The sequence below is a fragment of the Aspergillus glaucus genome (genome assembly GCF_001890805.1).
Source record: "Aspergillus glaucus CBS 516.65 unplaced genomic scaffold ASPGLscaffold_7, whole genome shotgun sequence".
NCBI classification, from domain to species: domain Eukaryota; kingdom Fungi; phylum Ascomycota; class Eurotiomycetes; order Eurotiales; family Aspergillaceae; genus Aspergillus; species Aspergillus glaucus.
In genome coordinates, this window is record NW_019170459.1 from 1,034,612 (window position 1) to 1,062,568 (window position 27,957).

Sequence of the window (27,957 nt, forward strand, 5' to 3'; positions counted from 1 at the left end):
TGTCGATTCGGCTTTAACGTGCACAGAGCTATTAATCCATTAGGTTAAATTCATTGATTATTCTCGAGTTTTAAAGCAAGTTAAGTGCCTCGTCTGTGGTGATGCGGCTTGGTGGTAAGAATCGCATCAATCCTTGAGTCACTCGTAGCAGAGGTTTGAGTTTTGGGTCGCGCACGGCCTCAGCAAATTTCTGTTCGAGCTTCGACATGGCGCAATCTTTGAGCGTAATTAGCAACAGATTCAATAGTGTATCTATTTGCTTACCTTCTACTTCCAGATCATGGCTAGATCTCGTCTGCATTGACTCCCATTTAGACTCCCATTCAGTCGGCAGTCTCTCCACGAAGCCAATCATTTGGAAAACCAAAACTTCATCCTCACCAAGATACCAGAATGGGTATGTTGTGAATAAAAAGGAATAGATCTAGAACTGATACATCAGTAAAACCGTTTGCCGGAAAAAAACACATGGCAGCTTACCATGCAACCTGTGCGCCACAGGTCAACGTGATAATCAAAGGAGTTCGTGAAAATCGTCTCCGGTACCCGCAATGTACCTGGCTGAGCCAACCTTTTAGGCTCCTCGCCTTGAAGAAAGCTCTCCCTAAAATCAAGTAGTCGAATATCTTCATCGTCCTCATCGATCCACTCGACCCATTCTGCTGCCTTGACCAGCTGTTTTGGCAATCCATTTTCTAAAGGCGTGTCATCTAGGCGGGCCAACGCCTCAATTTCAGGATATCCAAGAAATTCAAAAAGTTGTTCCTCTGTTGTGTTCAACAGATTTGTACAACTAAATGCGATGTTCCGTCCGCTAATGTCTAACATAAAGTGAGTACGATTATACCAGCACGGAAAAACTTGCGCAGACAACGCACTCACCACCATGACACATGCCGGCACCGTGAATGAACTTCACGACTTTCAAAAGCTGTGTAGACATCCGGACTATAGTTTTCGTGCAGAGCTTGTCGTGGCTCTCATGGTAGTCCGCGAGGACTTGATCGACGGAAGGACCAAGCAATTCAAATGCGAGACATTGATGAACTCCGTTGGGACCTTCATGAGTAAATGAATCGAGTAGTTGTACAATAGTACAATATAGTTTGAAGATAGGTTCCCTCGCGAATGCCTCTCAAGATGCTTCAAATTTTGCAACTCTTGAGACACCCCGGAATCTGCGGTCATGATCTTCAACGAGACCCATTGGTTTCGGCTGGCCCAAGATTAGCAACGGCTAAGCAAGAGACCTTACAGTACTCTGTCGATAAACTGACACTCTATCCTTCGCAAGCCATACAGTTGAAAAGCCACCCCACCCTAGCTTATGACGTACGCTGTAGCGACCATTTTTGAATGTATCTCCAAGGCTGACCGGATGGTAACCCCCAGGTTGGTACCTTGTCAGGGACTCCTCTGTGTAGAGGTGATTGTTTTGGATGAATAGAGATAGATCCATCAAAAGAACATTCCTAACCAGAAGAGATGACCATGAGATTTGGAAATTGCTTTTCAACATAGGGGTGTGGAGCCGACTACAGAGGGTATGCATTCCTTGTCAGGGTGCAGTGATCCTAGCCTGAGTAATCCCGAGTTGCTCCGGGATCACTCCAGGATCACTCCGGCGTGGTGCCCTGAGCGCTCCGGGCACGCATCACCTTGCTCCGGGTACGCTCCGGGCTGCTCAGGGAGCCAAAAGCGGCGAGAAGTCGGACCGAAAACGGAAAGGGAAGGTTCCCAGACTTCCGCAGCAAACTATCACAATAGTCGTGTAATCGTTCATCTCAAATCAACAGTGGAATAAGTATTCCGTACCAAAAACGCCAACACCGTCCAATCCCATTTACTAGTATCAAAGTGGGTATAAAATCCATCACATCTTCTCAACCACCTCAGCCGCGCGTTCCGCACGTTCTGCCTTGCCCACCGTCGTTGCCAGCGCATTTCCATCCGTCCCTGCATCAGCGATGGCATCTGTATCCTCACCCTGAAGCCGGAGTAATGTCCGCAACGCATCATCGTAAACCTCAGCCATCTCCCCATTGCGCCAACGCTCACTCTCCTGCTCCGAACCAAGTGGCACCTCAATCTTCCACTCCGGCCTAACCTGTCGTCGCCGCCGCGTCGTCAACCCAGCACCACCCATCTCAACATCCCCACTATCCTCCTTCTTCGCCACCACCTCCTCCTCCCCAATATCCCCAAACTCCTCCTCATTCTCAAGCCCATCCTCATCATCCCCCTCAAGCACCTTATTCAATTCCTCCGCATACATCCGCGCCGCCCTCCTCGGCGCATCCCGCCTCAACTGTGCCACCGTCGTAGTCAGCGATTCCAACTGCGCGTATAGCGAGGTCACCCGCGCCGCGAGCGCGGTGTCGTAGGGCTCAAATTCGACTGTCTCGGCGGGCGCTTGGAGTGATTGTGAGGCTGTTAGGGGGTTTAGCGAGAGGGAAGTGTGATCGTGGTCGTCGAGGCCGTTGATGTTGATGGAGTTGGAGGCGGTTGTGAAGGTATTTGTTATATACTACATACACCCCTGTTAGTCGACTGCGATTGCAATAATTGGTTGGAAAAGAGAAAGGGTGGAAGGGGAGGTACCTCATCGACTAATTCACGAACACGCTCGCGCATAGGATCTGGGGCATCTTCGGTATCGTTTGTGGCGGAGGGGGGCAGATGGAGGTCTAGTTTTTGGCGGGAGAGGGTGACGGTGTTGGCGTAGAGGTAGGTGATGTCTGCGGGGGCTTGGAGCTCGATTTTGCGATGCATTTTCTTTTTCTTGAATCAGATTGGATTGATTCGTTAATGTTGATGTGGTGGTGGTATGTATGGTTCGCTACTGTTTGGCACGACGCGTGATTTTGTTGATGCCTTAGTTACGGATGTGACTGCCTGATCGCCAAGGCAGACTGATCGACGGGCGATGAAATCATCGAACCAGTGTTTTTTCTCCCCTCGAACTAGAGTTGGTCTGCAGATTTTGAAGGTTGTGGTCTCACGCTGCGACGGCGGCAACTCTAAAAAGGAGGGAATTGTGGAGGAGTTGGAGGTTAGTGTGGTGTTTGATTTGTATTTCTGTTGCCTGGTCTGTGTTTTCTGTCTCTGTTTTTTGATTGCTTGCATTCTTTTTCTCCTAGTTACTATTACTACTACCCTATATTCAGTCTGGTTGAGATCGATCGCTACAGGGATGGCATAGTGATAACAACTCATGATGACATGGTGATAATGCAAACTCTTCTCTTCTGAACACTTACGCTCCTTTTTCTCATCTTTCTTTTCACTCCTTTCCTTTCCCTTTACCAGGTTGTTATTGTACTGCATTTGCCACCCATCTTCAAGGTGAACTGATTGGTTACCATGGAGCAACAAGACATTACCAACATCTCCCTAATCGACAACACCGTTCCCCCAGAACTCCAACAACAGGATCCCGACCTCTTTCGTCGAACGTCCACAACTCTCTCTAGGAGTTCTTCTACCCGACGATGGTCCAGGCCTTCGGTCAGGGGTGAGCTCCAGAAACGGAAATATGCAAAGTGGCAGCCGCATAAGTTGGGGATTACGGATGATGCTCCTGGGGGTAATGGGAATAATGGCAACGGAAATGGGAGTGGAAATGGAAGTGGGCAGGATTCGCGAAGGATGTCTCTGGTGGATGCGCGACGGTGGTCTACGACAGATGGGCTGAGTACAGGGGAGAGCGGGCCATCGTCGCCGTCGATGAATGCGAGTGTCGATGCGACGGATTTTGGGAGTGATGGGATCGACAATATCATCACCAACGGGACGAACGCCAACGGCAATGCCAACAGACAACAACCCAATGGCCCAGACAGCACCAAACCCACCAGCGAACTAGATATTCTCTACGAAAACCAACGCGGCTGGTTCCTCTTCGGCATCCCCCTCTACTCCCACAGCTCACTCCTCAACTTCGACCCAAGCGCTTGGGTCACGCGTAACCTAAAAGACAGCCCCGTCAACATCACGAATGCGCAACTCCCCGATCCAAGCTGGGAATGGGCCTGGCAGACCTGGTACGTCGATATGTCGAGCGATGTCGACGAGCAGGGGTGGCAGTACTCGTTTTCATTCTCCTCGTCTGCATGGCACGGCTCACATCCCTGGTTTCACTCGTTTGTCCGTCGACGACGATGGGTGAGGTTACGGGTGAAGCGCGCTTCGATGGAGAGGTATCGTGGTCGGACGGGGTTTGAGGAAGCGCATATGCTTACGGCGGATTACTTTACTATTCACTCTGGGAGGAGGAAGAGGGTTTCTAGTGTTGCGGATATGTCGCGTGTGCCGTCGACGTATACCTCGGGGCAGGGACCGATGGACGAGGTGCCGCCGTTGGAGGAGATTGGGAATATACCAACTTTGATGTATGCGTTGAAGAGCGCCATTGTGGATCGGGAGAAGATTGATGCATTGAAGCGGTTCATCGATGACGGTGGTGATGAAATCTACTATCTAGATGAAAAGGTACCCCCCTCCCCCGTCCCCCTACGGTCCCTATATATTAACTGGTTAGATCCCCGAAATAATGTCCGTCTTCGTCTTCCAAACCTCCCGCTGGCAATTCCTCACCCACCTCCTAACAACCATAACCGATCTCTCACAACTCATCCCCCAAAAAACCGGCAAACAAGCCATCGAACTCCAACGCAAACAAGAAAACCTCGCCAAAGCCGCCGAAGCCATCCGCAACAACATCACCGGTCCCGAGCTCGTCGCGGACCACCATCATATGCTCGATTTAACCCCGATATCGAAGTCAAAGGAGGGCAGTCTGCTGTCGAAGAGGAGTAGTATTAAGGTGAAGGATTTGGAGAACGTGAGGCCCGTGGGTAATGGGGGTGTTATTAAGGGGATTCCGAAGGAGGCGGAGGTTGGGAGGGAGGGGCATATTTATCAGTATACGTCTTAGTGGGGGTTTAAACTGCATTTTGTATTTTTATGGGGTTTATTTGGTTTACTTTGGTGTTGGAAGGCGTTGGTTCATTGGACTGACTAGCGCTTGATATTATTCGCATATAATGATATACCTTATTTCGACCGTATTTCCTCGCTGTCATCCTTCTCACATTCCCTTTAAATTCAACCCAACCCTATATCCGGGGACATGATAATTCGAGCTTTTATCGAAATCTGTGCCGGCTGTTAACCCCGATGCTCGAACACCCAGGTCTTGATGACACGAGTATGGACATCTAACCCCCCCAGTTGTTTGATTTTGCCCAATGGGCATAAACCCCAATCTTTCCTCCGTAATATACCCGGTCAAGGCCGTTATGTTGTCGTGATAAGCTGACCTCCAACCTGGTACGTCTGCCTTTTATCGGAGTGTCTCCACATTACGGAGCATGTGTCAGGCGTTGTGGTCATTTTCCACGGTTGAGAGATGTGTACTCCCTAACTAAAAGTCTTTGCTTCAGTGGTGAAGGGTGGGTAAATCAGTTCTGGTCTGCAAATAACTGATACTCAATACTCACTGCCCATGGCGGACCCGGTCCTCTCATTCTCTGGGCTTACTGTTTAGTTTTCTGCTGCTATTCTGTATTAGCATTTATACTCGAGATAGTAACTTGGTCAGATACAAATTACCTTGAGCAGTTTTTCACCAGTCTCTGTCTGTATGTTGTGTAAATGAAGGCGCCAAATATTAAACACCCAGGGATATCAGACATTTATAGCCTGCGCGACGCAGAGGCAACTGCGTCCCATTTTGAGCTGCAAGGTCAACAAGGCCTATAGACATGGTTGGTGCATCTTTGGCGATTTTAAAGACATATGGGCACCATATGTTAAGAGGAGTTCGGTCTGCTAGGTTGATACACTTTTTCGTCATTTTTTGACAGGCCACAGTGGTACTGTGTATGCTCTCGCAGTAAAGGTATGCTAGATGATTCATTTTGCAAAGTATTATTCGTCGGAGGGATTCCCCAAGGGAACTCATTTTTAGGTGCCGTTTTGCCTCAAATGCCTGCTTAGTTGTTTCGAAGGATGAGGATTCTGTGTGTCCTCGGAGTCTTTTCAAGGATTTCTGCAAATCCTATTCCAATGGCGATGGCTGGTTATTTTCAAATGGGTTATCCATAATGTTTGATATGGGGTATAGCGGAATAACAATGACTGACAAGAGCGCAGTAGTATATGGCAATAATAGCACCAAATAGTGCTGATGAATCTCCATGCAGAAGATTCTATGGCGGCGATCTCTCTTTGGGTGGTACTGGTTTTAGGGTCGGTGTTTTTTCTGAGGTCGTTATGTCAACGATGCTTGATTTCTCATTAGAAAATGAGGTTGTAGCTCCGTTCTATATGTCTTGCATAGCAATGTTGGAACCAGTATGATTGGAGGATGCATGTTTTTCCTTCCATACAGTGATCCGAGGATGGTAGCAAGGATAAGTCTCACGATGAAGAATTAGATTGCTGGTGACAAGCTGAATCAAGCTCTGGCTTTGGGCGATACTGTAAGTTCTCTGGGATCATTCTGTTATCACACCTTCCAAGTGGATGTAATGCTTTTTCTTCGGGTTCAATGTCGAGAATATCATTCATGGCGGCTCCTGAGCCCTATTTATAAAAGGCCCGAGACAAGGTCGGGTACCAAGAACTTTGACTCCAAATCACCGTGAGGCCATAGATGTTCGGCATAAACCCAAGAATGCGGAGTGTGTCATGTGTCGATTTAACTAGGGCAAGTTTCTCATGGGAACTCTCTTCATTAGTGCTGTCTTGTTGGACATCTTTGTTGTGCTCAATGACTTCACCACCACTTATGATAGCGTTGGCCTTAGTGTGTGGGAATAGCTGTGCAGTTTTGTGAAAATAAACGTTCTGCGTCGTCATACAGTTTGTCGAGCGTTCTAGCTTCAATTGCATTGAGCGAGTACTTTCTGTTGATCTAAGAAAGATCCTCAGTAAAGAAAACTGCTCCTCGTCAGCCCTTTTATCTCCGAAACAGACTCAAAGTTGCTGACTCTGGTCTGTTTTGTTCCTGGACTCAAAAGAATACCTCTTCGATGCTGAGCATTTTTTGATCCAAGACATAAAATGTCCCCAGATACGTTCCGCGCAAAAACTTCGCAAGCGGACAGAGTATCCAGGAAGACCTTCGGAGCTAATCATCGTCTGAAGAACGGTCTCCCCATTATTGCTGCTTTTGGTGTCACCGTGAGGATACTCCCACTCCTCCCAGGCACAGTTAGGTATAGAATGGACTCGAGACCTACGCTGAGAATTCGATTGACAAACGATACAAGAGCAAGGGAAAGTAACTTCCGTAAGTCGTCGAGAGTACCACGCTCGGATTGTCCCAATCCAGATAGCCCGCTATCGCCATTGGCAAGGCTCTCGTCGTTCGGATCGCGGGCCATCGGTTTTCGTTTGTTGCCACGCCGGGGACTGTCTGTCTGATCTTGAAAGTTACTTCTTTTCAACAAGGTTAGCATTGCTTATCATTGACAGATGTGATCCAAGTATCGCCATACAGTGTTTCTTCTGAGTAAGGCGCTCTTCGGCTTGTTCGAAGTATTAGCCTCACGGAATTTTCTCTGTTTAGAGCAACGTCTTGGTCTGAGTGATGGTAAAAGCATGCTTTTTTTTTTTTTTTTTTTTTGGCAGTCTGTTCATATAGCTTATTAGACTAATGTATGGGTCTTCTCTGGTTGCCATATGGAAGATCGGTGTCATATAGAATGAAGTCTGTGGCAGAGTTGGCGAGAAGACGCTGTCGGTAAATGAGAACGATGCAGCCAACAGGTAAATGTTCCGTGAGACAAGTAATTGGCTATCGAAGTCATGATATCTATTATAAGGCTCCCTGGCTGCAATTGATACCGATAGCAAGAGCTAGAGATAAACTGACACAAAAGGCTTACATTCGAAAAAATAAAGATTATATCAAATAAAACTACATGGTGCGAATAATCACTGAAGAACCCTTCCGTTGCTTTCCTCCACCGTCAACTCGAATTCAGGCTGAAATTCGGTATAGAAATTGTGCTGTATCACGTCAGGTTCGACTCCGTATCAACCAACACGAACCGGAGAAAAGACATTACTCACCGGATTCTGAACAGCATTGGCCGTAAACTGGGCAACATCATGTGCAATAATCTTCTTGGGAAATCCATTCGCGGCAGCAGCATCGGCCATGAGCTGGGAGTGACACGCATGGTCTAAACTGGCAAAGAGGAAGGCTGCTTCGTCGACGCTGTGGCCTACTGTCAGCAGACCATGGTTCTGCAGAATACACGCAATGTTATCCTCCCCAAGGGCCTTCGCAATCTGTTGCCCTTCCTCCTGAGCCAGTGCAATACCACCATGGCTGTCATACACGCTCAGCTTTCCATAGAAGTTACACGCATCTACTCCAGTCAGTATCTGCCAGAACATCAGCAGTACAGTAAGACGTTATGCTTACCCTGTGAAAGCATCTCAACCGGTCTACCAAACGCACTCCATGTCTTCCCATAGATCCCGTGGGTATGCGCAGCCGCAACCACATCCGGACGAGCCTTGTGAATCTCGGAATGGATCATGAAACCGGCCTCGTTGATCGGTGCCTGCGCGCCTCCTTCAACTACGTATCCTTCGCTGTCGACAAGGACTAGGTCTGAGGCTTTCATGATGGAGAAGTGCTTTGCGTAGGGGTTCATCCAGAAGTGGTCTTTCAAGACGGGGTCTGGACGGGGCACTTGTCAGCATTGCATTGACATGGAATACTTTCGTAGTAAGTAATATACCTCTCATCGAGATATGACCGGAAATACCCTCTCCATATCCCTGCCTTCCAAAGAACCGAAAAGCAGCCGCCATATGCTCCTTCATCCATTTGCGTTTTTCGTGCATTTCAGTGAAAACTGGAATACCCCGTAGCTTGAGAGTTCCATTGCGATCTCCACGTGCTGTAGCTTGGAACTGCTCATCTTCGGCCGCAGTAGTGATCTTGGTATCATTCTCTGGGGCCACTAGGATGGACTGGTCGGTTTGCTGGTTCGTGGTGACGGTCACGGTTGAGGTTGACATTTTCGTTGCTTCTCAATCAAAACAGAGTATGGATGAGTTAACTACACTCATTTTACTCAGATTAAAAGCCACCGTTTATGTCGTCGTCGACGGCCTTATCTCCACCCCACCGTGGTACATGGGATTATGTATACGGGGTCTGCTATAGGTGCATGTCGCCGAACGGATAAGACTCCGATGTGTTTTGAGAGGGCGTGCATGACATCCATCATGTTATCCTGTTATGATAGTTTTCAGTTTGATCGGTATCTGCTTTACATTATTCTATAGGCTAGTAGACTTCATATCATCATGCAAGATTGGCAATAACGTGCTAGGTTGTTCCCGATGTGGCATGGGATGGTTGTTATGGGGAAAGTGATTAATATATATATATATATCCTACAGCACCATAGCATTTGGCTGATACAAAAGCAGAAGACCGAGGGAATTCAGATAGAAAAGCAACGATCACATTTTCCTAAAACAACAATTCGGTACTTCAAACCAACGATAACCGCCAAATCTGTTATCAGTTACCCCACATTCGTCACGGTTCGCCTCCAACATTGACATTGACCTCGGGCAAATGGATCTGCAAGCATAGTGAATAGCTTCTTTCTTGCTTAATTGACACTTCCTTTACTGCTTCTACAGCTCATTCATATGTAGAAGAAGTTATGCAATCCTTCAATCATGACAACATCCGAAATGCGGGGATCCTCAGTTGTCAATCATCTCCCGTGTGGAGACCCCAAGTTGGGGTCACGGCAATGCCGTCTGCCTTGTATTCCGAATCGTTCCTGACTGGGTCATGGAGGAGATAAGAATATCCGATGATATAAATGGGCTATTTCCCAGCTCTTCCGTCCCAGAGAATCTTACATCACCCTCAATTCTGGCATCACAACGCACATACAACAATGAGTACTACATGGGAACACCTCGCGGCCGAGAAACGGGGCCGCATTGATAAATCCATTCCCTCAGAATGGAAAATCTCCCAGCCTGCCCAGGCTAGTGTCATGAATGTCCCCGCGAACTCGGGGATTCTCTCGGCCGAGGAGCTCAAGATTACCGAATCCACGGCGACGGACTTGGTTAACAAATTGGCGAAGGGGGAGTTGAAAGCGGTGGATGTGACACTGGCATTTTGTAAGCGTGCGGCGTTGGCGCATCAATTGGTGAGTTTTCTGTTATAGGCGTAGCGGATTTTGTACTAACCATGGAATGAAAGGTCAACTGTGCTTTGGAATTCTTTCCTGAAGCTGCCTTGGCGCAGGCCAAGGAATTGGATGAGTATTTCGAGAAGCACAAGAAGCCGGTTGGGCCGCTGCACGGATTGCCGATTTCCTTAAAAGATCAGGCGCGAGTGAAGGTAGCTTAACACATACACCCTAGTCATTGTTGCTTGTACTAACACGAATAGGGAATTGAAACCTCCATGGGATACATCGACTGGATCGGCAAATACGAAACCTCCGACTCCGTCATCGTCACCCTCCTTCGAAAAGCCGGAGCTGTCTTCTACGTGAAAACGAGTATTCCGCAAACACTGATGGTCTGCGAGACCGTTAACAACATAATCGGGAGAACCGTCAACCCCCGGAATAACAACTGGTCATGTGGTGGTAGCTCTGGAGGTGAAGGTGCCATTATTGGGATTCGGGGAGGAGTAATTGGTGTTGGAACAGATATTGGTATGTTGGCTGTTTTCTAAAGATATGCACTCCTGGTCGTCTAATTGGATTCGTACAGGTGGCTCCATCCGTGTCCCGTCTGCGTTCAACTTCCTTTACGGTATTCGTCCCAGTCATGGTCGATTGCCATATGCACGACTTGCGAACAGTATGGAGGGTCAGGAGACAGTCCACAGTGTCGTTGGTCCAATTGCACATTCCGCAGCAGGTAGGACACATCTTGGGAAGACAAAAAATTGTGACGAGAAACGGGAACTAACAAGAAACGAAAATAGACCTGCGACTGTTTTTGACTTCGGTTTTGAGGGAAGAACCTTGGAGCTATGACCCCAAGGTCATTCCCATTCCCTGGAAGTCTCAGGAAGAAGAGGATACCAGGAAGAAGTTCAAGTCTGGTGGTCTGAATCTTGGATTCTTCGACTGTGACGGAAATGTATGTTTCACACAAGATCAACAACTCCTTGAATTCAGTTGTTGACAGATACAGGTCCTTCCTCACCCACCAGTCCTTAGGGCTGTAGACACTGTCGTCAGCACACTGGCAAAGAACGGCCACAACATCATCCCATGGACTCCATATAAGCACGACTTCGCAGTGAACATGATCAACGGTATCTACGCCGCAGACGGAAGCACTGTACGTCCGCCCTCACCCCATCCCTGGGTAAATCACTCATGCTAACCAACAAACAGGACGTCTACCGCGACATCAACGCCTCCGGCGAACCCGCCATTCCCAACATCAAAGACCTCCTCAACCCCAACAACCCCAAAATCGACCTCAACGATCTCTGGGACGTCCACCTCCAAAAATGGGCCTACCAATCCGAATACCTCACCCAATGGCGTCTCGCCGAAGAACAACTCGGCGCCGACAAAACACTCGACGCCATAATCGCCCCTATCACCCCTACCGCAGCTATCCGCCACAACCGCTTTAAGTACTACGGCTACGCGTCGGTAGTTAACTTGCTGGATTTCACGAGCGTGGTTGTTCCCGTTACGTTTGCGGATAAGAAGGTTGATGCGAAGAAGGAGGGGTATGAGCCTTTGAATGAGATGGATAAGGAGGTGCAGGAGGAGTATGATCCGGAGGCGTATCATGGGGCGCCGGTTGCGGTGCAGGTTATTGGGAGGAGGTTGAGTGAGGAGAAGACGTTAGCGATTGCGGAGGAGGTGGGGAGGTTATTGGGGAATGTGGTGACTCCATGATAATTTTATCCTTTTGATTGTTTCGTGTACATTCTACTTTTCCCACACATAAATCCCAACATTAGGTAGCCACCCTATCATAACGACAGTGATTGTTCTAAGACAAAGCATCTATCAACTATTGAAAACAGTACTAGTAAATCATAGATAACTTCAGAAATTTGGATACTGGCGCAGAGTCTAAAATCACCCAAGCCAATATAATGGTCCTCTCAGGTTGCAATACAGCGCTCATATAAAGGACCTCTACGGAGCCACTACCAAAGATTCACAACACCAAAAAGGAAAAGAGCTTCACAGACTTTCGGCGACAGAAATCAGCAATACTAATCCGAAGATGGTGGACCGGAATTTGCAAAAGAACCGATAAGGAAGGCGGGACTTACGGTGGTATTCCAAAGTGGTGCCGTGTGTCAAAAGACTTTCCAGGTCCAAGCTGGATATAATTATAGGCTTTATGTTAGATGTGGATGAATACTGTTCGTCTAGTAATTCATCTCGAAGCTATGGTTTTATCAATCAATGCCAATGCTCTGCTTCATATTGAGCATGATAAAGCGGCTATGCTCGAGTTTGGTAATCACATCATGTTCGTGTTAGCGACACTTACAAAGCAGCCATCGGCTAACCGCCGATCAGTCAATTGAGTGTCAGTCAGCCCATCTAGAGAATAGCGTTGGAAGTCGTTCAGCGCCTGAAAACCCCAGCCAGGCCGGCGAAACGCTGGAGACAATTCAAGTCACGCCTCTCTAAGAGATTTTATATCGATAATAGAGTGCGTCCGGCTTCAAGCCACGAAGTTTTTCTTGTTCCAAGGGATGTTTTGGACTGGGACAGAGGTAAATGCCGATTTATGGGGTCGGGCGACTTTCTAAGATGCCTTGCGAGATTAGGTTCTATTCCATATAGATAACGAAATAAGAGACTTTTTTTCTCGGGAGTTTTTATCCGTCTCAGTTGCAGATTGCAGTTTTCTAAGTACTGTCACATGCAAAAGAGCCCCAGTCAAAAATAGTATAAATTTACCAAGTTATAATTGAGAAAAACAGAACCTAACGCAAGAACTCCATATATGCTCCCAACCAATGCTCCTCTTTAAGAAAAAGAAGAAAAACAGACAAATACCAGAACCAAATCCCATTCTAAGGGTTCACTTTGCCGCATGGTCAGTTCGAGTCGCTAGGGCCAACAAGGCTTCATCCGTGTCGGCATATTCTTCGCGCTCGCCTTATGAAATCATTGGATCGTTGTGCTCTTGGCTGCTGGTTACCAATGGTGAATTCAAACACCATTCAGTAAAGTCTAGAAAGGGGTCAAAACCGCTAGGAGGACAACCCCATTCAACAGCTTCCATCTCCACGAAATAACTGCAAAAAGGTTCGGCGTGTTAGTATAGATAACCATAGGGAGGGGAAAGTACTAATCATCGTTCGTTTTCTTCATCATAGATAATGTTTTGCCGAGCCCTATCCCGTTGGTGCATCCCAAATTGGTAAAATTCGCTGTGTACGATATCAGTGGCATTCAAAAGCAACGGTGATCGGAGGAATCTTACCGTACTGCCTTGGAAAAAGCTATTCTCACCCGATTGCGCTTCTCCAAGGGAAATTCCCCAAAATCCCGAAGGTTGCATCCGGGAACTTTCTCCATCAGAAGAACAAGAACATAACCACCAGGCACGAAATGGTCTTCCATTTGACTGGTCAAATTAAAGTCAATGAGATGAGGAGTACAGCTGCAGTTCCCCTCTGTCAGTATTTGCATGACTTTGACCTCATTGACCATTTCGTCGGTTATGGTCGGACAATCCTCATAGTGGGTAGTGCCTTCTGGCCATTCGGAAATCCTAATCACTTGTTAGCCGGAGTATCTCAAGCAAATGGGTGAGCGGCGATGCAGAGAGTTTTGACTGGATTTTGATCTTCATGACGGCTTTAGTGCCCGAGGATGGGCCCCGGACTTGAGTAGCGACACAGAGAGCCGATGCTTCAGTGATTTCTTCAACATGTCGATCTCTTTCTTGTTTAATAGGGCCCATTTCCCAATCTGTATCAGATTGAGGCATGTGAATGATTTCGCCCAATTTGAATATCCTGTAGTCGTCTGAATTCGTTATGATTTTTGGTGGGTCAAAAAGCTCATCTTCAGCAGATGTGCCCATGCTGGAAAAGGATGAATTCATGGTGGACAAGCGCCCATCCCCAGCAGATGAGTCCGTGGCGGATGAGGCCATGGCGGATTGATACGAGAGTATCTGTATGTCTTTCTGTATGCAACCAGAGCGTGTGTAATTCGAAAATATTGGTTATCAGGGCTTGCGCACTACGCGCTGGACTTTTGAGGGGAATATCCTCATCAGGTTATACCTGGAAGGTAGTCGAAGGCATAAATACTCGACCGACCCCTGAGATGCCCATCATTTCTCGTATCAATCGTTCTTCTACATATCACTCACAGCTTTTAAGAGCTCTCTCTTGTGTGTATTTACAATGCCAATAAACTCTGATCATGAGTGCCACGGAGCATGGACTCTCTCTAGCTGTATTGCATGTTTGCTTACTTTGGCCTGTTTGGGGCAGGGCATTCACTGAGCATGAACGCTCGCTAGCTGTGTAGAATGTTTGATTGCTTTGTCCTGTTTGGAGTAGGGCAACCCCTCGCACACACACTAGATAGTCTGTCGCCAGCAGGCCCTGCCTGTTTCCTTTCTCTCCTCATGTTAGAATTTCGTCAGATAGTCTACCAATAGATTTATATTGCTCGAGACCGTCACATAATTCTAACATCACTCTTATTTTTTTTTAAACCTTTTTTCCCTAGCGCATACAGCTGGGACCCTACCAGAGAGATCCGTACGCTTGCCATAGAGAGCCCCCAAACGACCAACAACGAACGATCGAACCTGCCAAGATGGCTCGAGGCGTCACTGAACGAACCCAGAGTCGACGCGTGACTCTGGACATGAAGGAACAGGGCCGAAAGATTATAACACACAAAGAATTTCTGGCACAGTGCCGCGATCACCCCAATGAACTATTCGATTATGTTGCCGACACCTTCAACCATATGATCGACCCTGAAAACGAATACCGCGAGCAAATGGATGGAGTGCTCATCCAGACCCTTCACAATGAGCTTCAGAGACATAAAGCCCAACTGGAGGAAAAAGAGAACCAGATTGATGACCTGATGGCGGAACGTGATGAGTACAAGACGGCCTATGCAGAGGCGCAGTTGCGTTCTCGTGGCTCCACAGTTGAGAGCACCAAGTCATCAGGCAAGTCTGAGAAGGTGCCTGATCCTCCACTCCTCACTGATGGCAAGGAACCCAAGTTCGAGGACTGGATGATTGAGATGAAAGGAAAGTTCGTGGCCAACACAGACCGTTTTGATAATGACCAAAACAAACGAGTTTACCTTGTCTCCCGAATTGGCGGTCTGGTGCGACAGCAGCTGAGCGTCAGATTGCGTGAAGATGCCACTGAGCCATACACCAGCGCTGAACAGATGTTCAAGACACTCACCACTGCTTTCTGGAACCCCCATCGTCGCATGGAAGCTGACTCAGAACTCCAGACACTGTACATGCATCCTGGTGACAAGTTCCCTGAGTTCTTGGCCAAGTTCCTATTGCTGGCGAGCGAGGCCGGAATCCCTAATGATCGATACAAGACTGAGCTCAACCGACGTCTCACTGACAAGGTCAAGGAGCTGGCACTTCCCTACATTGGTGACGATAAGACTTTCAATGATTTCACAGCTTATGTGGGCACAGTAGTCCAGTCCTTGAATGCCAACGCTCAGGAGACCAAGCGCCGTAACCTGAATCAGAACTCCCGCAATGACTCCAACACAAACCCCTCCAAGACTACCAACAGTTCAGGCGGTGCTCAACTTGATGTCAACACGCGACAGGAGTTGATGAGCCACGGTAAATGTTTCCACTGCAAAGAGACAGGTCATGTGTTCCGAGACTGCCCCCGACGGAAGAAGAAGAGCAACACCACCCAGCTCCGCAAGATGGAAATAGCCCCTGAGGCGCTGAACAACAACTCGGGAAATGGGGATGCCTAGGCGAAGTCTCCTGCTTAGGACGGTCACACTGTCAGTCTTTATGGCATTGATTTGCAACAGTTACTCAGACAGGAACGAGATAGCCTCACTTTAGGCGTACAGGTAGCTGTAAATGGAGTATCAATTGCAACTAATGCTTTGATTGACACTGAAGCGAACGGATATGTGTTTTTGAGCACATCACTGGCGATTAAACTAGCCCAATTCTTTGGCGTAGGCACCCTCCCACTGAGCCAAGACTGTCCAGTCAGAGGATATGGCGGTAGGATGGGAGAGCCGATAACCCATGCCATAGTACTGGACTTGCAGGTTGATGGGAGGAAACTAGCAGAGACCCCTATGCTGATTGCGGGTCTGGGCAAGCATGACGGGTGGAGGCCTTCGGTCTTGCGTGGATTACCGGAAGCTGAATTCAATTACCCGCAAGGACCGATACGCCCTACCTCTAATTGACGAAGTCCTGGAACGGATCTCCCATGCAAATGTGTTCACCAAGCTGGATATCAGACAGGGCTTCCATCGCATTCGAATGCCCCCAGACTCAAATCCTTGAGGAGCTTGCTCAAACACAGGCACAGAGCAAGCCATCAGGTGGAGAAGGAGATGAGACACCAGGTGCAGAACTGAAGATGATGGATTCTCAACTCCACCTCATCGACCGCATCTGCCAAGCAAACCGCAGATGGGACCAAGGGCAACAGCAGGAAAGAGGAGAACTGGAACTGCCATGGACAAAGGAGGGAGAACTGCTTCTCCATCAGGACCGTTTATATGTGCCCAACCAGGATGACCTACGAGTCAGACTGTTGGATGAGATTCACCAACAGCCCTCAACCACACACTCAGGAAAAACAAAGACCAAGCAGCTCCTGAAGGAACGCTACATGGATAACTGCATGATATGCAAGAGGACCAACATTCAATGTGATAGGCCCCCAGGACCCCTTAAGTCACTGCCAGCTCCGGATCGACCCTGGCAGCACCTGTCAATGGACTTCTGCTCCCTCCCAAAGGATAAGAAGGGATACAACAGCATCTTTGTGATCGTGGACCGCTTCAGTAAGCGGTACATCTCACTGCCCTGTTACAAAACCACTAGAGCGGAGGACATGGCGAAGCTGTTTATCGAGCACATCTATCGATGGAAGGGCCCCCCGGACACTATAGTCTCTGACCAAGGAGGCCAATTCATCTCTGAGTTTTGGGAAGCAATGTGCAACGTGCTGCGTGTGAAGCTGAAGCTCTCAACCGCTGACCACCCGCAGACAGATGGACAGACAGAGAACGCGAACCAAATCATTAAACAGCGCCTACATCCATTCATGAATCATTACCAGGATGACTGGTCAGAAAAGCTCCCTATGATGGACTTCGCCGGCGCACTATTGGTTGGTGAGTCCGCTGAGACTTCTCCTTTTCTCATTGACAGTGGTTACAACCCCAGGACATCTTTTGACTAGACGTCAAACCTTAATTGAACAGTTACCGAGGCAAATGCTCAGCAACGACTACAACGATTACAAGAGACATGGGACTGGGTGCAAGAACGAATCCGTGCTGCCCAGGCACGCCAACAGCGGAATGCAAATCGCTCAAGGCAGAAAGTGGATTTCAACGTGGACGACATGATAATGATATCAACAAAGAAATGGAACACGGGCCGTCCGAGCAATAAACCTGACTATCAGTGGGCAGGCCCCTTCCGGATCCTTGCAAAGGAAGGAAACGCGTTCCGCATCAACCTGCCAGCCTCTGTCAAGGTCCACCCAGTTATCAACCCAGAGCACCTCCGCAGGGTCTCCACATCTGAACCCCTTCCCGGCCAGCATGCAGATGCACCACCACCGATTACTATCAATGACCAGGATCAATGGGAAGTGGAGGAAATCCCTGCCTCCCGCCTGAGATACCGGAAACTGCAGTATCGAGAAAGTGGATCGGCTATGATGAAGATCTCAACTGGTACCGAGCCTGAGATTTTAAGAACAGTCCTGTGAAAGCCCAAATCTTCCATGCTACGAATCCAGAGGCACCAGGACCTCCCCTACGGTTACTTGAGTGGCTTCGCGCCGCAGAAGATGAATAGTTTACCGATGACCATCCGGAGGATGATTACCCGATCACCAACGGCTGAGGGCAGATGCTTGTCAGGAGGGAGGGGTAATGTCACGGAGCATGGACGCTCGCTAGCTGTATAGCATGTTTGCTTAATTTGGCCTGTTTGGGGTAGGGCATTCACTGAGCATGAACGCTCGCTAGCTGCGTAGAATGTTTGATTGCTTTGTCCTGTTTGGAGTAGGGCAACCCCTCGCACACACACTAGATAGTCTGTCGCCAGCAGGCCCTGCCTGTTTCCTTTCTCTCCTCATGTTAGGATTTCGTCAGATAGTCTACCAATAGATTCATATTGCTCGAGATCGTCACAATGAGCATAGATTCTCTCAAAACCTTCCACCAGTCTTTTTTTTAGACTACGGGAATTATGATCTAAGTTTTCTCCACCATTCTATATAAGCAAAGAAAAAGATATTATTGAATGACAAAGACCCATTGCAGATATTTGATTTCCTTATTCCTTGAATGCCTTCTCCCTTCTCCAATGGGGTACCGAAATCTGCGATTTCTCTCGCCACAGATAGATTCACAATCCTGGAGAGAACGGTCCAGCGCAACTGTCATCGTGTAACCGACCAATAACTGTACACTCATATTGTGAGGCCTAAATAACGGGATACAATACCAACGGTCGTCCTCCTTTTGTCCTTTCAGGCCACGGAAACAAAGGAAATTCCTTGGCATTGTGGCTCCATTGTTCTGGTTTTGACGAGGTACCATCTCGTTTTGCTGCAGGTGCTTCGCTTTTAGAGCGAAGACGCGAAAGACCAACGATTCTTGCATTTGGCAGGAGATGCGTGATTGCTCTGTGTGGTCCAGTGCAAGGTAATACAACAAGCCTCGGAAACCAATGGTGAGATCAGGGTTTGGGGGGATATACGATAGTTACTTCTCCCAGGGCAAGGCAGTGGCACCCTGCCAGTCCATATTGTATTGGAGATTGTACTCCGTTTATGGTAAGACAACAGTCACCGCATAAAAGGCTAGACTGATGTGGTAGGATGTCGGCCACCGGCGCCATTGTGGTATATAGAATACCATAACCATGCTCCCGTTCGGGTTCTCTTCTCGACTTTTTGGCACTTCTTGACTAGTAGACTCTTTAGGCTTTATAGCCTCGATCTCCATGCGCAAATTAGCGGACGATTTACATTCCGTATGGTCCAGTAGGTTAGCACAAGTCTCTGCATCCGACGGTCAGGTCCGGGTTTGGATGTGGGAGTCGGTGCTTGCTCCTGTGCATCCAATATCTATCGGCTCGGTCTCTGTTCTGACCAATTATCAAATTGCGCAATGAACTAGGGATATCCCAGGTATTTCTGATATCCCAGGTATTTCTGATATCCGAGCATATATTGTTCAAAAACTTTTTGTCAATGGGAAATTAACATCTTGGTAGGTTCTTTTCTTTGTCCCTGCTACTCGGCTAGAAATCTCAGGAGATCGACATTATCAAGAAGACGTCGTCGCATGGATAGTTTGTGGATGCCGAAGGCGACATCCCTACAGCCTTCTAGAAACTCCCGCAGATTCTGCCCAAACCCTCTCCGTCTTTCATCGGGACCTGTCTGAATTTCTATCCGCCCACTCGTGCTATGGATATGAGTATGTTCTGCCAGTTCTGATACCCAATAAATTGATAGGTTGTCGGAAAGGGAATAGTAGTATGTGCGAGTTACTTGTCCATTTACCAATGGAATACCCCGTACCCATTTTCTATATGCTCGTACCAAGACCATCAGAAACAAGACGACCGAGGAACCAGTTATAATCATACAACCTGCTCCCCAACCCCTTTCATTTTCCCCATTTCAAACTCATTCCCACGGTTTCTCCTCCCCCCTGACCCAGAAGCAAAGTCCTCACCATCCTGTTCTGAGGGATCAGACGTTTGCTGCTGACTTGAAGAAGACGAACTCCCTCCAATTCCAAAAGTAATCGGCTGAAGCTCACGGTATCGGCAAGCCCACATCCCCAAGAATACCATAAGGCTTGCGCTAGCGAATTGAAGACCCCACCAAAGCCAGTTGGTGGGGATTGTATGTGTGTAGAGGGATGTTGCGATGAGGTGGACGAAGTGGATGGTTAGGGCGAAGTCGGGGATGAGTTTGGAGCGCGAGACGAGAAGAAGGAGAAGGATGACACTGCGCATCACATAAAATCAGCATATACGTTGACTATATGGACAAGAAAACAAGGCAACAGAGGCAAGGCGTACCCAAGGAGACTATTCAACATCCATACCAACCCCAATATCCACCCGATGGTGGTATCGCCTCTGACCGCATCCCAGTTCAGAAGGAGGTCAAACGAGAACGGCCTGCCGTATACTAGCGTTGTGAATAGGATAAGCGCCGTCGCGGTCAGATAGTATCCTAGCTGGAGCAAGAGGATCTTGCGAACGATTCCGAGCGGCGGGAGGTCGGTTCGGGCTCCCGCCGGAGGAGGGCGGCGGCGGGGCATGAACTAGTGTGCATGTATGTATCGGAGTTTTCGAGAGGAGTAGGAATATAGACGTTTATTCAAAAAAAAAATATATAAAAAAAAAAAAAGAAAAAAGAAAGAAGAAAAAAACAATAGATAGCGGGACAAAGAGTGGTGGTTTCGTAAATAATGCGCGGAGGTTTACTTGTAGTTAAGGGGGCTTCGCGGCTGACAAGGATTGGATCCACTTGAGCCGCAGCCGCAACCGCCTTTACACTGGACTTTGTCTGGACCTCAACGAAGTCATTTACCTACACTGGCGCAACACTCTACCAAGCCAACGAATACTCAAGAACGATTACGAATTACCGATTACCGATTTCCTCCGACAAATTCCTATAAACAACAGAACACACAACATGGGCTGGTTCTCGTCATCCTCCGACTCCTCCAAAGCCTCCGACGGCGGCCGCATTGCCCCCGACAGATCCTCGCGCGAACGATGCTGGGAAGGCCGTGACCGCTTCTTCGCCTGCTTGGACCAGAACAATATCCTGGATGCTGTTAAGGATGACAAGGAGGCTCGGGGGAAATGCGGGAAAGAGGTTGAGGAGTTTGAGGGGGCTTGTGCGAAGGCTTGGGTATGTTGCACTTGAAGGGCTACGGCTCCTTGTTCGAGGCTTTGTGGCTGATTTAGTCTATAGGTGAAATATTTTAAGGAGAAGCGAGTGATGGAGTATAACCGGGACATGACAATTGAGCGGATCAAGAAGGAAGATGCGGAACGAGTAGCAGATTTGAAATCTCAAGGGCGCGCGACATAGTGAAGATTCTCGACCGGGGGATTTACGAAGGCCCATGACGTGACATGTGAAGTGGATGGAATATCAAAAAATGAATGTACTATAGCTCACTTGTATTATGACTTGACTGAGGTTGTATTTGTAGTAATATCCGATCAAATCCCATTTATTATCAATAGCAAAGCTCTTGCCAGAGCAAATCGTTGAACTCAGGTATTAGATGTGTACAGAGTACCATATATGCAATCCCATCTATAGCAAATTCCATCGCAAAGTCACAATCCCAGGGGAAAGACAAACAGTCACATGCAGAAATGAAGAAACCAATGAGGGAATAAAGCACAACAGTAAATATACAGGACGCTTTATCATCCCTGTCGACTGGCACCATCCGCTGCCATTGAATGAAACAAAACCAAAACGCCGGTATTGTTGCAATTGCAACAGATGAGAAGGGTAAAGTGAGAATAAAGAAAACTGAACAAAATCAAGCCGCTTAAAAGCCATGGATCACAAAACCAGCGACTAACATTCCCATATTTACGAATTCAAATAACGCCTGGTTCCCGAGACGGCTCGTCGACAACGAAAATGATAGGGCAAAAGCAAAGGATATTGTCAAAAAAAGAAAACATAAATAGAGAGGAAGAGATTCATAATTCATTGTTTCCACTTTGTCAGTTGGTTGATGATGTTCTGGACCTGAGGGCCCATAGGACCCTGATGGGCCTGGGGCTGTTGTCCCCCAAGGCCCTTGCTCAATAGCGACAAAAGGTTCGGATCCGGAACCATTTGGGGATTGGGCGCTTGGACAGGGAAAGGCTGCGGCGGCATAGGTGGTGGCGGAGCAGCAGTAACAGATGGCCGAGTCGCATTATTCAAAATGCTGGCCAGATCTGCAGGTGCTTGAGGAGTATTCGGCGGTGGAAACGTCGGTGGCTGTATAGCTGGGACGGCAGGTCGCTGCTGAAGCGCAGACAAAATTGATTGCAACGCGGAACCGTCTAGGGAGGGCATCATGTTGGCAACATTTGGCTGGTTCGACAACGGAGGCAACGGTGGCTGCGGCATCTGAACAGGAGGGGGAAGCGGTGGGATCCCGAATGGGGTAGCGGATGTGAAAGGTACCGGGGGGCCACCGCGCTGGGGCTGCGCATGGAAAACGATTTCAGCGGCCATGTTGGGCTCCAATTCGGGATAGTCTAGACGCCGTGATGTTAGTATATGACGCTCGGAGTTTGCAACGTAAAAGAGCTCCGGCTTACCATTGAAGCGGAGATTGTCTGGTCCACCGCTGCGGTCGAAAACTTGTAACGGAATCTTCCTTGAGAATTGATTTGGCCGCGCAAGTCGAACAACCGCAAGCACGCCCTCAACGATTTGGCGTTGAACAGCAGCATTCAAGGGAATCCGCGGGCCTAAGACCAGGACATCAACCCGCAAGCCACGATTGCGGAAGGAGTTTTCGACATGGAAGATGAAGTTTCTGGAGATGAGAGGTTAGCTTGTGTTTACATAAATTATGTATTGCACGAAAATGCTGTACTCACCTATCCACCTCCTCGAGAACCAAGATTTGTACATCCGGGATGTCCCTCGGTACTCGTCTGGGCACGGGTAAATCTGCGTCACCATCATATGAACGACCCCGTGGGCTGAGTGTTCGATATCTTCGATCCCTGCCATATGGTGGCGACCGAGAGCGCCTGCGATCACGCCGATCGTATCGCTCCGGTGTTCTGTCCCGAGAACGGTACCCATCTCTTCCACGGAATCCACGAGGGGAGGGTGATCGGGGCGGTGGCCGGTAATCATCTCGTCTCCGATGGGTCAATTCGTCCCGGAAATCACTGAATGGCAAGCGGCCAGCGGGCTCGTAATTCCGATCGTAGCGATCTCCGGGTGCTCGCAAACCGCGACCGTTCGACGGGCCACCTCTAAATTCGGGAGGGGACCTGGAGCGTCTGGGAGGAGGAGCTCGTGGCGGTTCAGGGGGAGCTGGGCCGGGTCTCGTGTTTCTTTGTGGTTTCGAGATTTCGAGGTCTAGTGGACATAGCGTTGTCAGCGAGCCGACACTTCATTTTTTTTATCCTCCGAGAAGACCGTCTCTTTCCATCACAGTTGCAAGTCACTTACGGATCTTTCTTCCTCTCACCACTGCCCCTTGTTCCGCATCCAAAGCTTTCTTGCAGGACGAAGTTTCAAGGAACTGGATAAAACCATACGCCTGTTTGATCGACACTTGCGCCAATTTGCCGTATTTGTGGAAAATATGGAATAGATCACGCTTTGTAACTCGTTCGGTGGGAAGATTGCCTGTACAGAGAGAAAAACCAGGTTAGAAGCCAGAAAATAAAAAGGTTGCCCTTGGCTTTTTCGAGTGACCGGCAAAACTAACCAACAAACAATCTGGACCCCGGAGGGAAACGATCCCAAAGACCTTCTGTTACATAGATTCTTTCGTTATGCAAGAAGTCGTCATACTTCCGCTGTACCTCGGGGCCCCAGGGTGCATCCTCGTCATTGTTCTTGGATGAGCGGGCAATGGATTTCTCTGTGCGACCATTTTTAAGAGGAGACGAGTCCTGGGTTTCAGCACTAGGAGACTCCGTTTTCTCAAGACTGAGACCTGGCGGAGGAGGCAAAGAGCTGGCGCCCGAAGAGGTGCCGGGAGCACCAGCAGCTGCTAGTGCCGGAGCCCCGAGGTTTGACTGATGATTATTATTACTCTGTGGCTGGGAGGAGGGATAAGGGTTGGAGGATTGAGAAGGAAGCTGATGATAGGCACTAACATCATCGCTAGGGGGGTAGTTTGGATGTGTAGGGTCCTCCTGGGTTGGGGGACGAGGAGGGAGACCCATGGGGTTCTGGAGGGCTTCATCAGATGCGCCATCTGCGTTATTTGTTGCTTGAGGGATAGCAGAGGCATAATTTTGCATCGACGAGGGAGCCGTCTCCGAGACCGCAGGGGCAGATGGAACGGTTGAAGAGGAAGAGGGGAGATTATCAAGGAGGTTTTGGAAATCCACACCACCCTCACCAGAGCTAGGTGCATTATCATGAGACGAGGCTCGGGTGGTATCTAGGCGAGCCTCGGGCGCAGCGGGCGCGGTCCAGTCCGTCATAGGGTGGTCTACCTCGTTCGCGGCGGGGAAACCCTGAGGAGCATAGGACGAGGAGGGAGGAGGGGGGCGATTAAGGAAGGCTTGGTGGGGCAGGGAATTAACAGAAGGATCTGAAAGAGGAAGAGCTGTTAGAGAATCGTTTCTTTCTGCCTCATTCCGGGACCCGGATGTAGTGGCAGTAACAGTAGAAGTAGTAGCGTTGGTGGTGGTAGGTGCAGATAGGTTTGGAGGAAATGCAGCAGCAGAGGAACTCGTTTCATTCTTGCTCATCATTTCATTCCCCGAAAGAGAACCAGTGTGGTAACTACCTGGATGTTGATATTTTTGTTGTTGCTGCTGCTGTTGACCCAAATCCTGCATCTGACCTGCGCTGCCCCTCACGCCAGCCGAATGCGACCCTGCAGCGACATGTTGTTGTTGTTGTTCTAAGGGTGGTTGGCCATTCGGCTGTTGCTGCGGTTGGGACCTGGGAGCGGCGTGGGGGACATGCTGACCACCTCCGAGCGCAAACTCTGGCTTCTCGTATGTCGACGTATCGTTGAAAACGGGGTCCATTTGATTCTGCAGCACCGGGATATTGGCCGGTTCCGCGACGTGTAGCGGCCGAGGGCTCTCAGGAGTCAAAGTCTTGCCACGGAAGTGAAGAGCCTCATCTGGGGACCTGGGCGTCATGTAGACAAGAGAGGGCAGATGGACTCATCTACAAAAGAGCGAATCCGCGCGCTTTGGGGACAAGGAGAAGAGAGGGAAAAGAGGGAAGAGAGGGGGAGAAAGAGGGAAAGGAAGAGAAGGAAGAGAGAAAAGGAAGAAGAGGAGAAGCGGAAGAAAAACAGAAAGCTTAGTTGGCGCGAGTGGAAATTTAATTGCAGAGAGAAAAAAAGAGAGCTGAGAGTGGGGCCAGATTGGGAAAAAGAACCGGGCCGTTGGAGAGATGGTCAGTATGTAGTGATTTGAGTCGGGGACAGGGAATAGTAGATGGGGGGGGGGATGGTGAAGACTAGAAAATGATGGAGATGGAGCTGAATATCTTAGAATGGATGGCTCGATAGAGTAGTGATAGAGAGGAAAAGTACTGTGTTGTTGGCAGTGGTGGCCACTCTATTTCTGGTTCTCCGATCAGTGCCGCTTTAACGCGAGTCAGGTGACCATCACCTGACAGCATTCCACTCTTGTTCTTCCTTATACAGACACAGCAAACATTCATTTGAATCGGTACATATTGAGCTATTTGTAGAAACGAGACGGCTAGAATATTAGCAGCAGGGGGAGGCGGGGTATTGACATATCTCCTCATATTTGCCAAGTGGAGGATCGTGGGGATCCAGAGGATTCCAAGCATACTGTACGGAGTACTCCATACCACCACTATCACCACGGACTGCTAATAGCAATGACAAGGAATATAATCATAATGGTCATACTAATACATGGGTTCATTGCCTGAGGGGTTGTATGCCAATTCGATCCTTCTGCATCTCCGGCTGTCCTCCGAGCACTCAATCCGGTACTTCGTACATGTCACTGGCGAGATCGTCTATGGACTTGTTTTTGTGACCGTATTTCTTGGTGAAGATTCCCCTACCATGGCAGCAGACTACTAAATTCTCACCTTATTAGGTAACATCCCAGCAGTCCCGGTCAGCAGACATGAGAGATGCCGATGAACCAATACCTGCACAGGGCACTCTTCTCTGGCATTCTCTACATGCTGACAGACGTCAACAAACTCTAGAACACCTGCAACTGCTTATTATAGTCCTTCAAAATGCAATATCCCGATGCCGTCACGAGACATCAAATACATACAATTCTCGATCCTTAAAGCGGCCAGATCGATAGTGGGTCAACCGAGTGCACTCCAGAGAAGGTGCAGATTTCTTCTCCGACCTCCACAACGAGATTTCGTGATTCAAACGTGGCAGGGATTAGATAACTAGTTATTACTCCATGCTCTTAGTCACTGGGACCACCTGATAGAAAAAGGAGACCGCCAGAACATTCCCTCGTGGAGCGTCCTCATTTCTGAGCCCATGAGAACAAAAATCCCAGTCAAGGCGCCATGCAACGAAGTCACACCTGCGCTGCCCCGGGACTGTGACTGGTTCATATCCCTGTCCGATATTGCCGAGAGCGCGAGGCTTCAATGCTTATTGGCGAATGGGGATGCTATTGTGGTTTTGTCTTGTTGCATAGCAGTAGCCAGTGTCCTTAATAATACTCTGTCTTGATCTATGTATGCAGTTTGCTTTTTCCTCGGAGCAGAGCCAAAAATGCCGCTTGCTGCTATGGACATGTGCTGGTACTCCGTACTAGTACAGAGCACTTGTCTGGAGTATTTCAACTCATACAGCACGGCTTGTAAGCATGCCAGCTGTTAAACTTCATATAAACCTTGTTACCACACTTGCCGAGTCTAGACCCTCAGACTTACATAGGATGATTCCATGATCCTCAAAGCTCCCGCAGACTATCTGGCGGTGCCTGAGCCCCGGGCGCCGCTTCTCTCTCGTGTAACTGTATTGGGCGAATTTGCCGAGTTTTGAAGAAAGCTGATTGGTCAATTCTTAAATCCTTAGTCTCAACTCAAACTAATTGCCTATTTGGTTGCATTTTGCCGTCTATCAGCCGACCTCTGTTCCAACTTTAACTCTTCGTCCGTATTCCGTTTTTGTATGGCATCATCGTTGAAGACCATGCGCGTTCATAGTATGGTGCTGCTTCGTCCTCGTCTCCTGCCTAATCATGTGAACAATATATTCCCTCTTTCCCGTACCCTCTTCCCCACAAGATCATTCGCGTCCAGACGCGCCGCCTCCTCCGCAGACGACCCGGATGAAGACCTAGCAGCCGCTCGAACCTGGCTGGCAAGTCTCAATCCCCGGACTATTCCGCGACATCTCTGCGAAGTCTCCTTCAGTCGCTCAGGTGGGCCGGGAGGGCAGCATGTGAACAAGTACGTTTCTTCGTTAAATTGCGATTCGACAGCGTTCAAGAGTGAACTATTGACTGACTATCGACAGGGTCAACTCAAAAGCAACGCTCAAAGTCTCCCTTGATAGTCTGCTCCCTCTCATACCTCGTGCTATTCATTCGCAGCTACAATCGTCTCGCTACGTTGCTCAACGCACGAATACACTGGTTATCCAGTCAGAAGAGTCGCGAAAGCAAGCCGCAAACGTGGAGACATGTTTCGATAAACTGCATCAGCTACTTCGGAGTTCTGCCAATGAAGCTATTCCAGGCGAGACGTCGCAGAATCAGAGACAGAAAGTGCAAAAGTTGTATGTGTTCATTATGTATCGTTCACAAAATTTACATGTCTAACCGCTGACTGTTCGCTATAGGAAAAAAGCAGAAAATGAAGCTCGGATCAAATATAAGAAACTGCATAGCAGTAGAAAAAGTAGTCGTCGGGGTGGTGACGATTAAAGCAGGAAACTTTTTTCTTCGATGCCCGCCCAATGAACGCCTCCCATTACG

The 27,957-nt window shown here is 48.6% G+C and overlaps 11 protein-coding genes across 11 annotated transcripts; 4 read left to right on the plus strand and 7 right to left on the minus strand.

Annotated features, from left to right (window-relative positions):
• Positions 1–70: 70 nt before the first annotated feature.
• Positions 71–1,459, minus strand: ASPGLDRAFT_65712 (uncharacterized protein; the record flags this gene model as incomplete). Its single annotated transcript, XM_022548932.1, has 5 exons — positions 71–216; positions 265–424; positions 481–821; positions 883–1,121; positions 1,278–1,459. The coding sequence occupies 5 exons, from the start codon at positions 1,457–1,459 to the stop codon at positions 71–73; spliced, it is 1,068 nt and encodes a 355-aa protein (XP_022402468.1).
• A 414-nt stretch (positions 1,460–1,873) lies between these two features.
• Positions 1,874–2,772, minus strand: ASPGLDRAFT_24771 (uncharacterized protein; the record flags this gene model as incomplete). The annotated part of the gene is made up of 2 exons (XM_022543416.1): positions 1,874–2,527; positions 2,602–2,772. 2 exons carry the CDS (start codon positions 2,770–2,772, stop codon positions 1,874–1,876), a joined length of 825 nt encoding a protein of 274 aa, XP_022402469.1.
• A 591-nt stretch (positions 2,773–3,363) lies between these two features.
• ASPGLDRAFT_123810 (uncharacterized protein) lies at positions 3,364–4,936 on the plus strand (the record flags this gene model as incomplete). The annotated part of the gene is made up of 2 exons (XM_022540431.1): positions 3,364–4,491; positions 4,541–4,936. The coding sequence occupies 2 exons, from the start codon at positions 3,364–3,366 to the stop codon at positions 4,934–4,936; spliced, it is 1,524 nt and encodes a 507-aa protein (XP_022402470.1).
• A 2,870-nt stretch (positions 4,937–7,806) lies between these two features.
• On the minus strand, positions 7,807–9,138 carry ASPGLDRAFT_147381 (class II aldolase/adducin domain protein). Its single transcript, XM_022541924.1, has 4 exons — positions 8,763–9,138; positions 8,441–8,701; positions 8,083–8,384; positions 7,807–8,019 (listed from the first exon to the last, which is right to left on the minus strand). Exons 1-4 carry the CDS (start codon positions 9,043–9,045, stop codon positions 7,945–7,947), a joined length of 921 nt encoding a protein of 306 aa, XP_022402471.1. The 5' UTR covers positions 9,046–9,138; the 3' UTR covers positions 7,807–7,944.
• An 809-nt stretch (positions 9,139–9,947) lies between these two features.
• Positions 9,948–11,936, plus strand: ASPGLDRAFT_65716 (amidase; the record flags this gene model as incomplete). The annotated part of the gene is made up of 7 exons (XM_022548933.1): positions 9,948–10,208; positions 10,262–10,402; positions 10,454–10,724; positions 10,783–10,932; positions 11,000–11,157; positions 11,212–11,361; positions 11,418–11,936. The coding sequence occupies 7 exons, from the start codon at positions 9,948–9,950 to the stop codon at positions 11,934–11,936; spliced, it is 1,650 nt and encodes a 549-aa protein (XP_022402472.1).
• Positions 11,937–13,402: 1,466 nt separating this feature from the next.
• On the minus strand, positions 13,403–13,926 carry ASPGLDRAFT_147385 (uncharacterized protein). The gene is made up of 2 exons (XM_022541925.1): positions 13,847–13,926; positions 13,403–13,782 (listed from the first exon to the last, which is right to left on the minus strand). The coding sequence occupies exons 1-2, from the start codon at positions 13,861–13,863 to the stop codon at positions 13,488–13,490; spliced, it is 312 nt and encodes a 103-aa protein (XP_022402473.1). The 5' UTR covers positions 13,864–13,926; the 3' UTR covers positions 13,403–13,487.
• A 5,598-nt stretch (positions 13,927–19,524) lies between these two features.
• Positions 19,525–20,658, minus strand: ASPGLDRAFT_169254 (protein SYS1). The gene is made up of 2 exons (XM_022542689.1): positions 20,344–20,658; positions 19,525–20,269 (listed from the first exon to the last, which is right to left on the minus strand). Exons 1-2 carry the CDS (start codon positions 20,586–20,588, stop codon positions 19,897–19,899), a joined length of 618 nt encoding a protein of 205 aa, XP_022402474.1. The 5' UTR covers positions 20,589–20,658; the 3' UTR covers positions 19,525–19,896.
• Positions 20,659–20,968: 310 nt separating this feature from the next.
• Positions 20,969–21,373, plus strand: ASPGLDRAFT_57118 (cytochrome c oxidase subunit 6B family protein; the record flags this gene model as incomplete). Its single annotated transcript, XM_022548234.1, has 2 exons — positions 20,969–21,190; positions 21,254–21,373. 2 exons carry the CDS (start codon positions 20,969–20,971, stop codon positions 21,371–21,373), a joined length of 342 nt encoding a protein of 113 aa, XP_022402475.1.
• Positions 21,374–21,436: 63 nt separating this feature from the next.
• ASPGLDRAFT_1390141 (uncharacterized protein) lies at positions 21,437–21,917 on the minus strand. Its single transcript, XM_022541668.1, has 2 exons — positions 21,817–21,917; positions 21,437–21,760 (listed from the first exon to the last, which is right to left on the minus strand). Exons 1-2 carry the CDS (start codon positions 21,857–21,859, stop codon positions 21,525–21,527), a joined length of 279 nt encoding a protein of 92 aa, XP_022402476.1. The 5' UTR covers positions 21,860–21,917; the 3' UTR covers positions 21,437–21,524.
• A 95-nt stretch (positions 21,918–22,012) lies between these two features.
• On the minus strand, positions 22,013–25,149 carry ASPGLDRAFT_24777 (putative RNA-binding protein (Nab3); the record flags this gene model as incomplete). The annotated part of the gene is made up of 5 exons (XM_022543417.1): positions 22,013–22,554; positions 22,618–22,838; positions 22,903–23,395; positions 23,489–23,668; positions 23,751–25,149. The coding sequence occupies 5 exons, from the start codon at positions 25,147–25,149 to the stop codon at positions 22,013–22,015; spliced, it is 2,835 nt and encodes a 944-aa protein (XP_022402477.1).
• A 2,021-nt stretch (positions 25,150–27,170) lies between these two features.
• On the plus strand, positions 27,171–27,801 carry ASPGLDRAFT_34548 (peptidyl-tRNA hydrolase domain protein; the record flags this gene model as incomplete). The annotated part of the gene is made up of 2 exons (XM_022544447.1): positions 27,171–27,430; positions 27,498–27,801. The coding sequence occupies 2 exons, from the start codon at positions 27,171–27,173 to the stop codon at positions 27,799–27,801; spliced, it is 564 nt and encodes a 187-aa protein (XP_022402478.1).
• Between the last annotated feature and the right edge of the window lie 156 nt (positions 27,802–27,957).